Source organism: Uranotaenia lowii, chromosome 3 (assembly GCF_029784155.1).
Source record: "Uranotaenia lowii strain MFRU-FL chromosome 3, ASM2978415v1, whole genome shotgun sequence".
NCBI lineage: Eukaryota > Metazoa > Arthropoda > Insecta > Diptera > Culicidae > Uranotaenia > Uranotaenia lowii.
In genome coordinates this window covers 190,853,113-190,866,813 of record NC_073693.1, presented here as the reverse complement: position 1 = coordinate 190,866,813, position 13,701 = coordinate 190,853,113, and the positions used below count along the sequence as shown (strand labels likewise).

The following is a 13,701-nucleotide window of genomic DNA, read 5'->3' as shown; positions in this document are numbered from 1 at the left end:
GTTGAATTGTGGAATTTCGATACTTTGTGTTCTCGGAAATGTCTTTGAAACGCTCGTCCATCGGTTTTTGAGCAACGCGTCAAAACCATTGATCAGCGAATTTCAACACGGCTTCGTTGAGCGACGTTCAACAACGACAAATCTAATGGACTATACTAACACACTGTTCCCTGCAGTTGAATCTCGTCGCCAGGTAGACTCCATATATGTAGATTTTTCAAAAGCGTTCGATCTAGTTCCACATACCCTTGTTATCGAGAAACTCTTACATCTGGGCTTTCCGAGGTGGATAGTTGAATGGTTGAATTCGTACCTGTCAGACCGCAAAGCGTTCGTTCAAGTGAATCACGAAGCCTCAACGCTATTCACCTCAGGGGTTCCTCAAGGGAGCGTGCTCGGTCCGCTAATTTTCATCCTGTTCGATCCATGTCAACGACCTCGCAAACCGATTAAAATCTGGGAAATTATTCTTCGCGGACGATCTCAAAATCTTCCGAATAATAGCTTCCATCGTAGATTGTACTGCCTTGCAAAATGATATCGATCAGCTCCTGATGTGGTGCAACGAAAACGGAATGGCCGTTAACATTAAAAAATGTAAAGTAGTTTCATTTACTCGGTGCCTGACTACTATCAAATTTAGCTACGCGATTGATTCGACTGTCCTTGAGCGGGTTAGTTCTATTCTAAGATTCAACTAACATGTTTCACTAACTGCAGCTAAAGCATTTTCTGTCCTGGGCTTCATTCGTCGCAACGCAGCATTTATCACTGACGTTTATGCTCTCAAATCTTTATACTGCTCATTGGTGCGTAGTGTACTTGAGTACGCAGTGCCAGTTTGGGCACCGTATCACGTCACACATGCCCTCAAACTAGAAAGTATGTATGTATGTTGGTAATCCACCATGGGTGCACGGATTCACCGCAGTTTCTGCCAAAGTATGGGTTCACATGCATTCCTTAGATTATTAGGTTCGACAAATCTCCAATGCAGCGCGCTCCATACCCGGACCCCATGGCTTCGTATGAACTGTTATGTGGTGAATGTATTGCGTGTGTTGATGTAGGTATATTTTGGAAGAACGAATCAATCAGGTGGGCTAGTTTACTTACAGGTATTCCGGCATCCGTGTATATACCTGGCCAGCTGGCAACTGATTGAACATTCCAATTATATAGTCAGTTATATAATGAAACACATCTTACCTGTCGGCCCGCTTATGGGATTCGAACCCAAAAGTTTTTCTTGCCGATACCGGGAATCGAACCCAGTACGCCTGGCGTACTAATACCAGACTCGCGCCAGCCTATCCATTAGACCACATCGGCGCTCACACATGCCCTCAAACTAGAAAGAGTCCAAAAATACTTTATACGATTCGCCCTTCGCCAGCTTCCTTGGACTAATCCTGCTGAGCTGCCCCCGTATCCTTCACGCTGCTTGTTAATTGGCTTAGAAATGCTTTCGGCTAGACGCCTTAAATTACAGCGAATATTTATATTTGACCTTCTTACGAATCGTATCGATTGCTCAGCTTTGCTTTTAAATATCAATATTAACATCCCTTCCCGTAATCTCCGAAACCATGTTGGACTTGTGTTACCATTTAACAGGAGTCCTGTTACAGGACAAGCTATGGATACAACAATCCACTCAGTACTTGTATTCGAGCTTTTAATGTTGTTTTTGAATTGTATGACTTTAATATAAGTAAGAATGTCTTTGTAAATAGAATTAAGATTCAGTCTGTACGAATAATTTCGAAGACGAAGAATAAATAAATAAATAAATAAATATGTTCCTGATTCAGTAATCCTGGAATCCTGAACCGGAGCTGTCTTACCGTACAACTCTTTCAATGAGAAGTCTGACAGCAAACAGTAAATTACTAGCCTAGGCAAGTGCTGCTATGGAGCTTTCACTTATCGATTAACGTCACAATGACCACGCTCAAAAAAAAATCTTTTTCATCAATTCACGTTATAGAAAAAGGAAACCATAAAATAAATGTATATATCAACCAAACAGGTTGCTCACATATTGTTCTGTTCGTTCTTTTTCGGTTCATAAATGAACGTGAACTAAACTAAACGAGAAATAAAAGACGAATGTAATATACATGATAAACATTCCAACGCAATTTGTGGTGCCATTTTTTTGTCCAAACATCTGTCCAAGCAGCGACAGCTATCCACATCTTTCAGCCAAGCAAAGTTCAACAAGTTCTACAACGCTCTTTTGCAAGATGTCTGTCTTCTTTGGTAATACAAGTCTTACGATTTGTATGGCAACTAATCATCAATTTATGTTTCTGTTCTGTCGGTTTCCTGCTCGCCCTGCGGTTTGTTGTGACTTCAGTTGGCAACGTTGGGACAACTTTTACATACATAAATTGATATTTTCGTCTCTTCTCGAACGTGTAGCTTCGCAGTAAGTTTCCTTCGGTAATCGCTAGAATGACTGTAATCTTATAATTAAATTGAATACAAACTGCTACAGATTATTCTGGGGCAAAGTGAGTTCTTACAGCGTGGTTGGACTGGGATTGTATACAGTTAAATGTGAAATGATAATTCTAGTTCTACATCTGCCATTTTTGCACTTCCGGCGAACTCAATGTCCCCATCCAACCATCCAATAGCATCAGTCGTCAGACATTTCCTGGATTCATTCGGCATGCAAAATCCAGTCACGAATCGCGGTAAAGGAAATCATGCCACGATACTAAAATATTCCGTTACATTTCTTAATGCCGCCCGGAGTGAAGCAATATTGTGGCAGTCGGCAGTAACACGCAGCGAAACGTGTTTAGCATATTATGAAAAATCTAATTACAGTGTGTCATCGGATAATACCCCAGACAGCTTTGAGCAGATTTTAAGGCAAAACGAAAGGAAAAGCCATTGAGAAAATGCTGCTGATGGAATTACACAGACCTACATACGTTTCCCGAGAAAGCACCCTAGCCAAGAGTGTGTACAGTCAAAAGATTCGTATCCGAATTTGTTTCTGTTCAAGGGCACGATTTCGTGTCAATTCAAATGAAATTGGTATTAGCGCACAAGCTTAAAGAGAATTTGAGCCTGAAAGTATGCAGAAGAGGAAGAGTGCTTTTTTGACACAGCATACTCAAACGTGAAGAAGTTAAAAACCATTACCTCCAATGAACAAGTTTTGAAATAATTTCCTGAAACTGTTATAGCAATAAAAGAAATTTTTAGGTTAATAACAATCTATATGGCTAAAGTAACTATCTTAAACAGCTTTTTTCACTCTTCTTAACAAGCCGTTAACAGCCGAAGGACAGATCCCTCGCGATTTCACTCTCATACAAATGTCCGTCCACGCATATTCATGATTTGTGATTATTATACAAATGCCTAGCCTGTAATATCATGTGACAGACTTCTTTTTCGGTCCTTCGTTTATCGGATGTTCGAAGCATTAATTGGAATCCTCTGATTTAGGTCCTCGTTAGGATAGATGTTGTCAATTTGCAAATACCGAGTAAAACTTGAAAGACGTTCAGTGAGAATGTGCATATTTATCGTGAAAGATACGAGCATCACAACTCGTTGGTACCTACAAGATGCGAAAACTTTCTCGGTGCGAATTGTAAACTTCTTCATTTATTTATTATTCTGACTGAATATTTTAACATTGACAATTCTGAAGTGATGTGAGGATCAAGGTGTGTATATATAGGTGTTTCGAAAAACCTTGGTGAGGATCAGAGGTGCCATGTGTCTTGATAAATCAGGATATGTCCTGATTTCCGGAAGACCGTCCTGATTTTTAAAATTGTCCTAATTTGACCTGATTTTTGAAGAATAGTCTTTAAATGTACCGAATAGGCTTGGTTTTCAAAGAAATATCTAAATTGTAATTGAATTTATTGTTAAATTATCAGAATATTGAACAAATCTGTGATAAAATAACTAAGCCAGTTATAATCTACGGTTCAGATGATATCGAAATGGTGTTTTTCTTTATAAACTATATAGGTCAAGATTCTGCTCGCCTCAGTGCATAAACAGGCGTCAGTAGTACCTGTATTTCGCCTTTATTTATGCAACTGAACAGAATATGTGATATCCTGAAAACTCCTGATTTTTTCTTCATTTTTGACAAAACCATCTAGCCTCCGTGGTGGGGATGTCACCAGTAAGACTTCGAATTCATGCTATCAAAATTCGTAACATATAACTATTTCTTAACTCCAAAACATTCTTGCTGTTTAGCTATAGTTCATGAATTCAAAATTAGCTTGATACTTATACCACCCTAAACTTTACTCAAAATTGATAAATTTGGTGCTTACATCTCTCTGATCCTGAGACCAAACCCACCAGGCGGTGCTATTTCGGTCGGTATTTTAGATGTTTAAATAGGTTGCGTTTTTATCTACTTAGAGCAACTTCACTGGTGTTGGGGGAAAGTGGAAGAAATGTTGGCCCTTGTAGCACTTTTCTTTTAATTTCACCATGCAAAAATGTTTTCAAGACGTGTTGTAAAAAAACTAGAAGGCCACAGATCTTGAAATGTTTTCGCATGGTAAAGTTTTCAAAATGTGCTGAAAGTGTCAAAATTTCTACCACTTTTTTACAACACCAGTGAACTTGCTCTTACTGATTTCCGCACCCATTGTTGCCATCTAAGGTGGCTAGAATACGTATCGACTTGCACACCGGCAGTCGCGAAAGTGATTCGTTTTCAGAAAAACTTGATGAACATGGAAGAACATTTTGCGCTGGAATTTCTGTTTAACTCAAGTGCTTTGAGCAGCAGTGGTTGGTTCATGCCCAGGCAGCTGTTAGAAAGCAATCCTGAAGTCGTGGTGGATCGCAACCAGGAAAACGCCCCAATATAAACAGGCAAGCACAATTAATTCATTGATAAATTTTATTCTAGAGATTTGAAATTTTACCATTTCAGGCAGGCACAAGATGGAGCCAAGAGATTGATGGCAGATTATTTTTCGGAATCATCCGTGAATCCGTGGATGAGCAGTTTCGGCGCAGACTCCGAATGGGCAGAAAATTATTTTTGAAGGTAGCCAACAAAGTTGAACAGACAAATGAATATTTTGCTCAAACCGGATGCAACGGGCAAGTGGTGCCTGATTTGTCTCCAAAAATATACAGCAGGTCTTCGTCAATTGGCCTGTGATCCAAGTCTTTGGGGAAAAGTATTTGCGGCCCTCGACGAGATCGGATATTGATCGACTGTTGCACAAAAGACAAGAGCGAGGTTTTCTTGGCATGTTGGGGTTTCTAGATTGCTGTCACTGGCAGTGGAAGAACTGTCCCACTGCTTGGGCAGGGCAGTTCAAAGGGGAAGAGAAAAAGCCGACGATCATTTTGGAAATTGTAGCATCTTATGATCTATGAATAAAGCATATATTTCTCAGCATGTCCGGTTCGAATAATGATACCTATTAATGTTATGGATAGATCTTCGATTTTCTCTAACATTTACAATGATCAAATGCCTGCAGAGGAATTTACAATCAACAACCGTTCCTATCATTCAGCGTATTGTCTGGCAGATGGCATACACCCTCCTTTGGCCACCCTTGTGCAAACTATTTCATCACCTGCTGATTTGAAGAAGAAGGTATAGATCTCTTATATTGAAATATTGCATTTATTTATTTTATCTTTGTGAAAAGGACGATCTAGCCGCAAAAATGCGTACATTTATAATACTACATAACATGATTATTGAAGATGAAGAAGATCAGGAATTGATCGACAGTGAAAATGTTTTAGAGGCTGCTACATCCGAAGTAATTTTCGCTTCATTTTTATAACGCTATGAATACGTTCATGACTCCACCACTCGTTGTCAGCTCCAACATGATTTGATTGAGTATTTATAGAATATGAAAGGAGAGGACCAATAATGAATTATGCAGCATTTAGTTCCCTATTTTCGTTGATAGGAGAAAATCCGTGTAAGGATTAATATAAGAATTTAATTTTAAATGAGTTTGTTTAAGTTCAGATACACACTAAAATAAATTAATGAAAAATGGAACAGATATTTTGTATTACAAGAAGCCGAGCTCATCAAGAGTTAGTTCTTCTTCCCCTTCTTCGTCGGGAATTTCTTCTTGAACATGAATTTCAAAGCGCTTCTCAGTTCGAACATTCTGTACCTACCTCCGATAGAATTCGTTGCTGTTCCGAAATGTAATATTCCCTAGCAACATCGCTTAATCCGTTCAAATTGATAGACATTATCGAGTGGTTGACCAGTCTACCAAGAATGTTGGTTCTTTGTATACCTACTATCTCGGAGCTTTTTTTTGCTGTAGCAGCCAACGACTTCCCGATTTTGCTAGTTCCAGTCCTGGATGTCGCGCTCTCTTTTGCCTTTTTGCCGCTTCTCTTCCTATTGACTATAATTTTAATGGCATGTGCCGCGGAATGAAAACTAGAGAGAATTTATTTTATAGAAATTTGAAAGAAAGGTGGATAGACAGGCATTAGTGCGCCAATAGGAGAAAGCTTGATAGGTGTTGAAATTTTTGGCTAGAGGGCATGTTGATGAAAAGCTCCCATGAATTGCTCCCGCCTTTGCTCTGCACTAGCTAACTATACATGAGAAACTCAGAAAGAGAATTCCCATGTATAGTGAGCCCAGTGGTTTGAGAGCGTGTTTTTACGCACACTTCAAACGAGCACAAACCAGTGTTCGGCATTAAAGCGCTAATCGTTAATTTGTCTGCTCCGTTTTTGTTAGATAACTATCGTTTTCCTTTATTTTTTCACAAAACTTTTGTACCAGCAGATAGACAAATGTCACCACAAGTAATCAGTCAAGGAAGAATGCTGATACATGCTTTTTCCTAGTATCTGGCGCTAAATCGCTAACCGCTAATTAGTCCGCTACTTTTTTGTCGACAAATTTATTTTCTTACGGGATTTAGTTGGAAAAAGGATAAACAAACTCTATTAGGTGCAATTATTCAAGCACAAATGCTGATGAACGTAATTTCCAATAAAGTGATGGAGTTTTTTGAGTCGTAAGTTCTCCAGAAATGAAGTTAAAAAATAAATATTAAAATAAAAATGTAGCGGACTAACTAGCGAATAGCGTTTTAATGCCGAACTCTGGCAAAAACGTAGCAACCCATGGGCCTACTGAGCTTTCCTTATGCGAGAACAATTCTAGCGACGTTGCCATTTTTTCAGATTCGCTGCGAATAGTTGCTACTTGTCGATTTTTTCGCATTTCACATTTTAAATATTCCGCGTTCTTACTTTTTGGCCAAGGGACCATTCAAATATTACGTAACGCGTTTAGGGGGGAGGGGGAGGGGGTTTAGCAGTTTGTTACGGTTTGTGAATTTTTGATAGAAAATTTTATAAAAATGTGTTACGTAGGGGGGTGGGGGTTTTGAAAATCAGCGTAAATTGCGTTACGTAATATTTGAACAGCCCCCAAGTGTCAAATTTTGAACCGTATTTTCTTGTTGTATTTTTTCTTTTTGCCGATGATTGTTTGTTATATGATTTTAATCGCCGTTATTTTTTATGACTATATTTTAATGGCAATTTGAAAACTAGAGAGAATTTATTTTATAGAAATTTGAAAGAAAGGTGCATAGACAGGCTATTGGCGCACTAATGCCTGTCTACCCACCTTTCTTTCAAATTTCTATAAAATAAATTCTCTCTAGTTTAAATTCCGCCGCACATGCCATTAAAATTATAGTCATAAAAAATTACGGCGATTAAAATCATATAACAAAAAATTCTCTTCCTATTGGACGAAATTATCCTGGAATATTCTTAAAACTTGAGAGATTATAAAATAAAAACGTTTTTTGGCAAATTTTGGAATATGTTGGATACCAGAAAAATTCAAATTCATACTATATTAAGTTATTACTACTATTAGTATTACTAACACATATTCAAAAACCTCAGTAATGATTTGCATAATGATTTTGCATTTGCAGCCAAAAAATACTGATTTTTAAATTGATGGAAGAATAATCGTAGAATAATTCTAAGAGTTATGGAAACTGGAAGAAAAATTTGATGAAATTGGAAAATGGAAGCACAATATGGTATGCGAGTAATGTTTCACTCGTGTCTCAGATTTAAAAATAAGTTGGTTTTCTGCTTCAGAATTTCAATAAGCAGACACATAGATGGCACACACAAGCAAAAGATATGCGAAACACTTAATGCATCGCATGATACCAATGGGAAACATCCTTTTCAATAAATTCACTCATGAAGTTCACATCAAAGAAGCAACAAATTGACCTGATGCGACCAGTTGATATAAGTTTAACCTAGCATTGCCCTCCTGTGTCACGGAGCTGACCCAGGGTTGATGAACTTTTAATCCCCATTTTCTTCAATGGAACGAAGTTTTAACCCAAAGATGAACCTGAGTAGAGGAGAGACTTTTTCAAAGCCATGGCGTCCTGATTTCAATCAATTATAGGAGACGATAATAATAATTAATTTTGGAGTTGAGTTTGACTTTCCTAATCGAATACAAAAAGTTTTTTTTTTCTGAAAATGAATTACCAATACTTTCTTGTTTTCTAAGGAGAATCTATCATATTGTATAGCATGGGTTCAGCCGCAATTTTGCAGTACGAATATGAAAAGAAACAAATCTCAACCAGGAGCAGAGCAATCATTTTTCAAGCAAATTGTCGGAATTCAATTTGAAAACTATAGGAGAGAGTGGGGATACTTGATCCCCTTTTCTTATTTTCACAATATCTTTTTGGAAAAATTTAGCAACGCGCCGTCTTTGACATTTTCTGACAGCTTGTAACTTCAAGTTTCCATGCTCAAAAAATTAGAACGATACTTGAACCCGTTGATGAGCTACAAGCATTTTCGTGGGAGTAAAAATATTGCGCTTTTTCTGAAGTTAGGGGAGACTTGATCCCCTATTAAAGGAGACTTGATCTTTTATTCAGGAAGCCATAATCCTTGTATAAAAATCAAACAAAACCCCAAGATAGAATGTTAATTGACTATTTTGGTCATTTTTGTTCTCATTTCACAATTTATAGCAGACATAAGAAGAAAATTCTATAAATTTGTCTCAACGCTAATAACATTGCATACTTAAAGGCGCTATTTTTTATAATTAAGAGAAAATTAATTATTTTTGCTCTTTTCTTCAGACAATTGTTTGATAAATATTAGTTTTTGGATAAATATTAGTAATTTCGTATTCAGCAATGATAACGATCAATTCAGAAGAAGAATATGTCGTTTGGAAGGGGGATCAATTGTACCCAACTCTAGGGGATCAATTGTACCCATAATCAACATTTTAGAAAACTTTTTCTGAAAAAAGTTGAGAGTTTTCCATTGCTTTGAAAATATGGCATTATGAAGTTCATTTTACACTCGAAAGATTGATGTATTGAAATAAATATTTTTGTTATAATATTTCCATGTTAGGAATATTTTAAAATGCTGAAAAAAGATCTTCAAGTCACATTTTGTGAAATTTTTCAAACAAAGTTCAATAACCTAAAAACTTATTTTGATAAAATTTTTTGAGCTTCAACCATTGCTGTTTTGTTCCATTTGGCACATTTTTCTAGAACATTTGATCTTTGTACGACATTCCAGTTTAGAGATATAGCTAAGGAATCAAGTATCCCCAGGTATCAAGTATCCTCATTCTCCCCTGCTATAACAAAGATGATGAAATGTAACATTAGCATGAACGCTTTTTTTTTAAATGCAAATGAATCCAAAATTTGAAAAAAATGCCACAGTTTACCATTGAACACCAAAACAAAGATATTTCATTTAAATTTATCTTTAATTAATTTTCAAATTGAATAAATAGTTTTTAAAATCTACATAGATAGCGTTTTTCACTCAATAGAAAATCTCAAGCTATTCAGCACTGCAATGTGTCTTGTGTTCGTTAGAATCATCTGTTTGTGTGTACTATGTACTTACTTCGCTTTCAGGGCCAATTCTTCGCCCGATTCTTCAGAGGAACCAGAGTTGCGGAAAAACGTCATCCACTTTCAGCAGCTCATTCTGCCATGTCTGCGCTGCTTTCGGCTGAATTTGGTTCAGATTTTTTTCTATTTTCTTTTCCTCGACTACCAAACCACTACTCGTTAACGAAGTGTTTACCCAAATCATTGCTCTCAGATGGTTTTTTTTCGTCTGTCAGTGAGTGCGGGTGAACGTTTGGGGAGAACATGAACCGAAGCACATCCTATCTCTCTAAAGCCAGGAATTTTGTGCTTTAAACCATTTGTCCTCGTTTTCCATAGAGAAACAGCTCCAGAGGAATGGGAATGTGGATGCCATTCAAGCATTTCAGAAGGAAATATCAAATGTATAGGAGAAACATGAGGAAAGCTTTTCTTCGTAGCCTACAGGAAGACAGACAATGATAGCATTCCGTAATCAGGATAAATGCCACAAATTCAAGCTCGCAATCAAAGCATAATCCAGCTGATGAGTACACTATGCAGTTCCCGTTGGGCAGAAGAGAGAGAGAGAGAGAAAAAAAAACAAACCTCCCAAGAAACGCTGTGTAGTTTAGAGGCACACTGGAAGCAACTTACTACTGGAGTACGATCCTTCGTATGAGCTTATGCTATGTTCTCTGTGCATCAGAATCAGCAATGAGTCGTACAAACGATTCGGAGCATGTTATATCATTAGCAAATCATGAAGTTAAATTTCAAGATTTAGATTTACAACCACTAACAACGTTGGGATGGAGTGTCATGTCGAGGAATTTTATTTTTCAGGGATTTCAAGCATCATATTGAGGAATATATATGAAGAGAAGTAGCTATATAGCAGGCTTAAAAAAAAGGGTGGAAAAATGTTAACTTAGTATTCATACCTATTCATTTGTGTTAACGACATTTTGGAACTTGACGAACATACTTTATGCAGAAGGGGCATATAACGTATGCATTAAAAATTGACTCTTTTCATTGGTGAAATAAAAAAAGCTAAGCCAAATATGTAATTTATTTTACTCTGTTGTGGTATGAGCCTACTTGGTTGAATGATTCGACTGAATCAAAGCAATCGAAAGATTCCTTTTAATTCAACCACGGTAAATGAATAGTTCATATACCAGTATTTCGATAGCAACTTACTACCTTCTTCAGTGAACGTTTTCGATTGATGAATGTGTATCGTTTCCCTCCCTTATATTGTCCGGGTTAGGTAAGCTACTACTAGGTAGCAGAAACCTCCGAATGCTCGGCAGTTGTGCCGTTGTCTGTTTTTTGGGCCTACCTACCCTATTCTGGGTGTTTTCTGGTAGTGCTAAATTATTTTCTACCCGCTTTTGGGCATTGTCAGGTAAATTATTGTATTTCTTTTTACCTAAGAATTTGAACAACCAAGTGTGCCCTGGTCCGGAGTCTCCGTTTAAGAGATGAACTGATTTTTCATTGAAGATTTCAATGCTTTCAGCAACATCCAATTTAAGCGAATTACTATTCAAAGACCGGATCAGCGAGACATTTCCTCGATCAATAGAGTGACCAGATTCACACATGTGTAAAGCTACTGCAGATCTAGGATTCTGTGAAGGAAGAATTTTCTTCTTTGAGTCAGATCTAGCTATAGCCATGTGTTCCTCGGATCTATCAATCAACTTCCTTTTGGTTTGTCCAATGTACACCTTATCACAGTCGGAACAACTGATTTTGTACACACCAGATCTATGAAGGAGCTCCACTGGATCTTTTGTCGATCCTAAGATGGATTTCAGTTGATTATTAGAGCTAGTGAACACTAGTTCAATATCAAACTTTGTCAACTTGTGTCGCAATTCGACTGCGTTGACACTGTTGAACTCCATGGACCTTCGTTGAAACTCCTTCTGAACAGGAGTTAAAGTAGTGAAAGATTTCCGTCGAAGCAATCTTTCTTTTTTCCTTATGATGGCTTGAATGGATCTACTTTGGTATCCATTTTTATTAGCCGTTTGGAAAATATATTGAAGTTCCTTTTCCCTTCCTTCAGTTGATAGGGGAATGGAGTTCATCCGATGGATCATGTGGTGGAACGCCGCCATCTTATGCTGGAACGAGTGGTTCGAGGTGCTCGGTATTACCCTCATGGTGTTTGTCGGCTTTCTGTAGATTTCGAATTGGAATAGGCCATCATCTCTCCTTACCAGAACATCCAGGAAAGGTAATTTCCTGTCTTCTTCTATTTCGCAAGTGAATTTAATATTCTTATGCAAACCGTTTATGGATGTTAGAAGTTCTTCTAGAAAATCTTTGTTTATTACACAAAAAATGTCATCGACGTATCTCCACCATTTTTCGGGTAATAAATCTTGATTTTCAAGAGTCTCCTCCAAATGAGCCATAAACAGTTCACACAAGAATGGAGACAGAGGATTTCCCATTGGTGCCCCCTTTGTTTGTCTATAGAACAAATCTCTAAATTTAAAGAAGGTTTGTCCCATACACAAGTCCACCAATTTCTTGTAGTTTCTAACTTTGAGTTTCCAAGTGCTCCCATTGTGTTGTTGAAGCAACCAATCTTCTAACAGATTAGAAGCTTCTTTAACGGGAACACTTGGAAACAAAGCTGAAACATCAAAGGAAACCATGACCTCGTCCTCTTCTATGCCTCCCGACGCCTGCAGTCTGTTCACGAACTCTAAGGTGTTGGTCACCGATCTCGTTTTGAAAGGTTTTGGCATCCTTTTAAACTCGTTCAGTAACCACTTCGCCACTTTTTCAGTGGGGAAGTTCACTCCCGAAATTATCTCCCTCATCTCATTCCCTGGTTTGTGAATCTTCGGTAGACCTTTGATTCTAGGGACGATTGGGGCAGACACTTTCAGGGCGCCCGGCGCAAACCCTAAGATCGGTCCACAGTCCTTCAGCGTTTTTTCCACCTCCTTAACCATCTCCGGTAGCGGGTCCTCTCTTCGAACTCGATACGGTCCTTCATCGATTTTGGCCTGCATCAATCCGTTGTAATCCGTTTTGTCCATGATGACCACCGAATTTCCCTTGTCCGCCTTGACGTAGAACACCTCCTTTCTCCTAAGTTCTTTCGCTATCTGGATTTCCTCGACGTTGGATTTCCCATTGACGCCCTTTCTCAAGACATCTGCCACTTCGGCTCTGGCGCAATCCTTCTGGGCCGTGGACAGCTTACTGGACCTAATAGCTGTCTCTACATCTATGATTATCTGGTTCATCCTTGGTTTCCTCGACACCGCGTAGTTTAGACCTTTGTTGAGTAGATCGATCTGTTTGTCGGTGAACTCTTCCTTCGATCGATTCACCACAAAACCATCCAGTACCGCCACGCTGGGTTTCTCGTAGTTCCGTGGCGGCTGCCTCGCCTTCAGTAGCTCCTACTTATTCCGTAGCACCCTTTCCTTACGCCTTTCCTCGCACTTTTCCGCCACCTTGACCTTCGTCAGAAACGCAGGGAACTCGATCGGGTAGTCCCTGGCCAGCTTCAAATGCAATGCGTAGCACTTCAACGTTTTGATGTTAAGTTGTGCATACAACTTCTCAACACTGTCTTTTATGAAACCACTTTCGACAGTGTCAACGCAGTCGAATTGCGACACAAGTTGACAAAGTTTGATATTGAACTAGTGTTCACTAGCTCTAATATTCAACTGAAACCCATCTTAGGATCGACAAAAGATCCAGTGGAGCTCCTTCATAGATCTGG

At 38.4% G+C, this 13,701-nt stretch overlaps 1 protein-coding gene across 1 annotated transcript; it reads right to left on the bottom strand.

Moving 5' to 3' along the window:
- Window positions 1-464: 464 nt before the first annotated feature.
- Window positions 465-13,213, bottom strand: LOC129752955 (uncharacterized). The gene is made up of 2 exons (XM_055748747.1): window positions 12,500-13,213; window positions 465-551 (listed from the first exon to the last, which is right to left on the bottom strand). Exons 1-2 carry the CDS (start codon window positions 13,211-13,213, stop codon window positions 465-467), a joined length of 801 nt encoding a protein of 266 aa, XP_055604722.1.
- Window positions 13,214-13,701: the final 488 nt, after the last annotated feature.

Bases quoted from the DNA above. Each gene is read 5' to 3' on its own strand.
- LOC129752955 (XM_055748747.1), bottom strand. From the start codon at position 13,213: ATGAACCAGATAATCATAGATGTAGAGACAGCTATTAGGTCCAGTAAG. The intron at 552-12,499 runs GTTAGAAACTAC...GCACCACATCAG, and splicing joins GGAGCACTTGGAAACTCAAA to GAGCTGATCGATATCATTTT.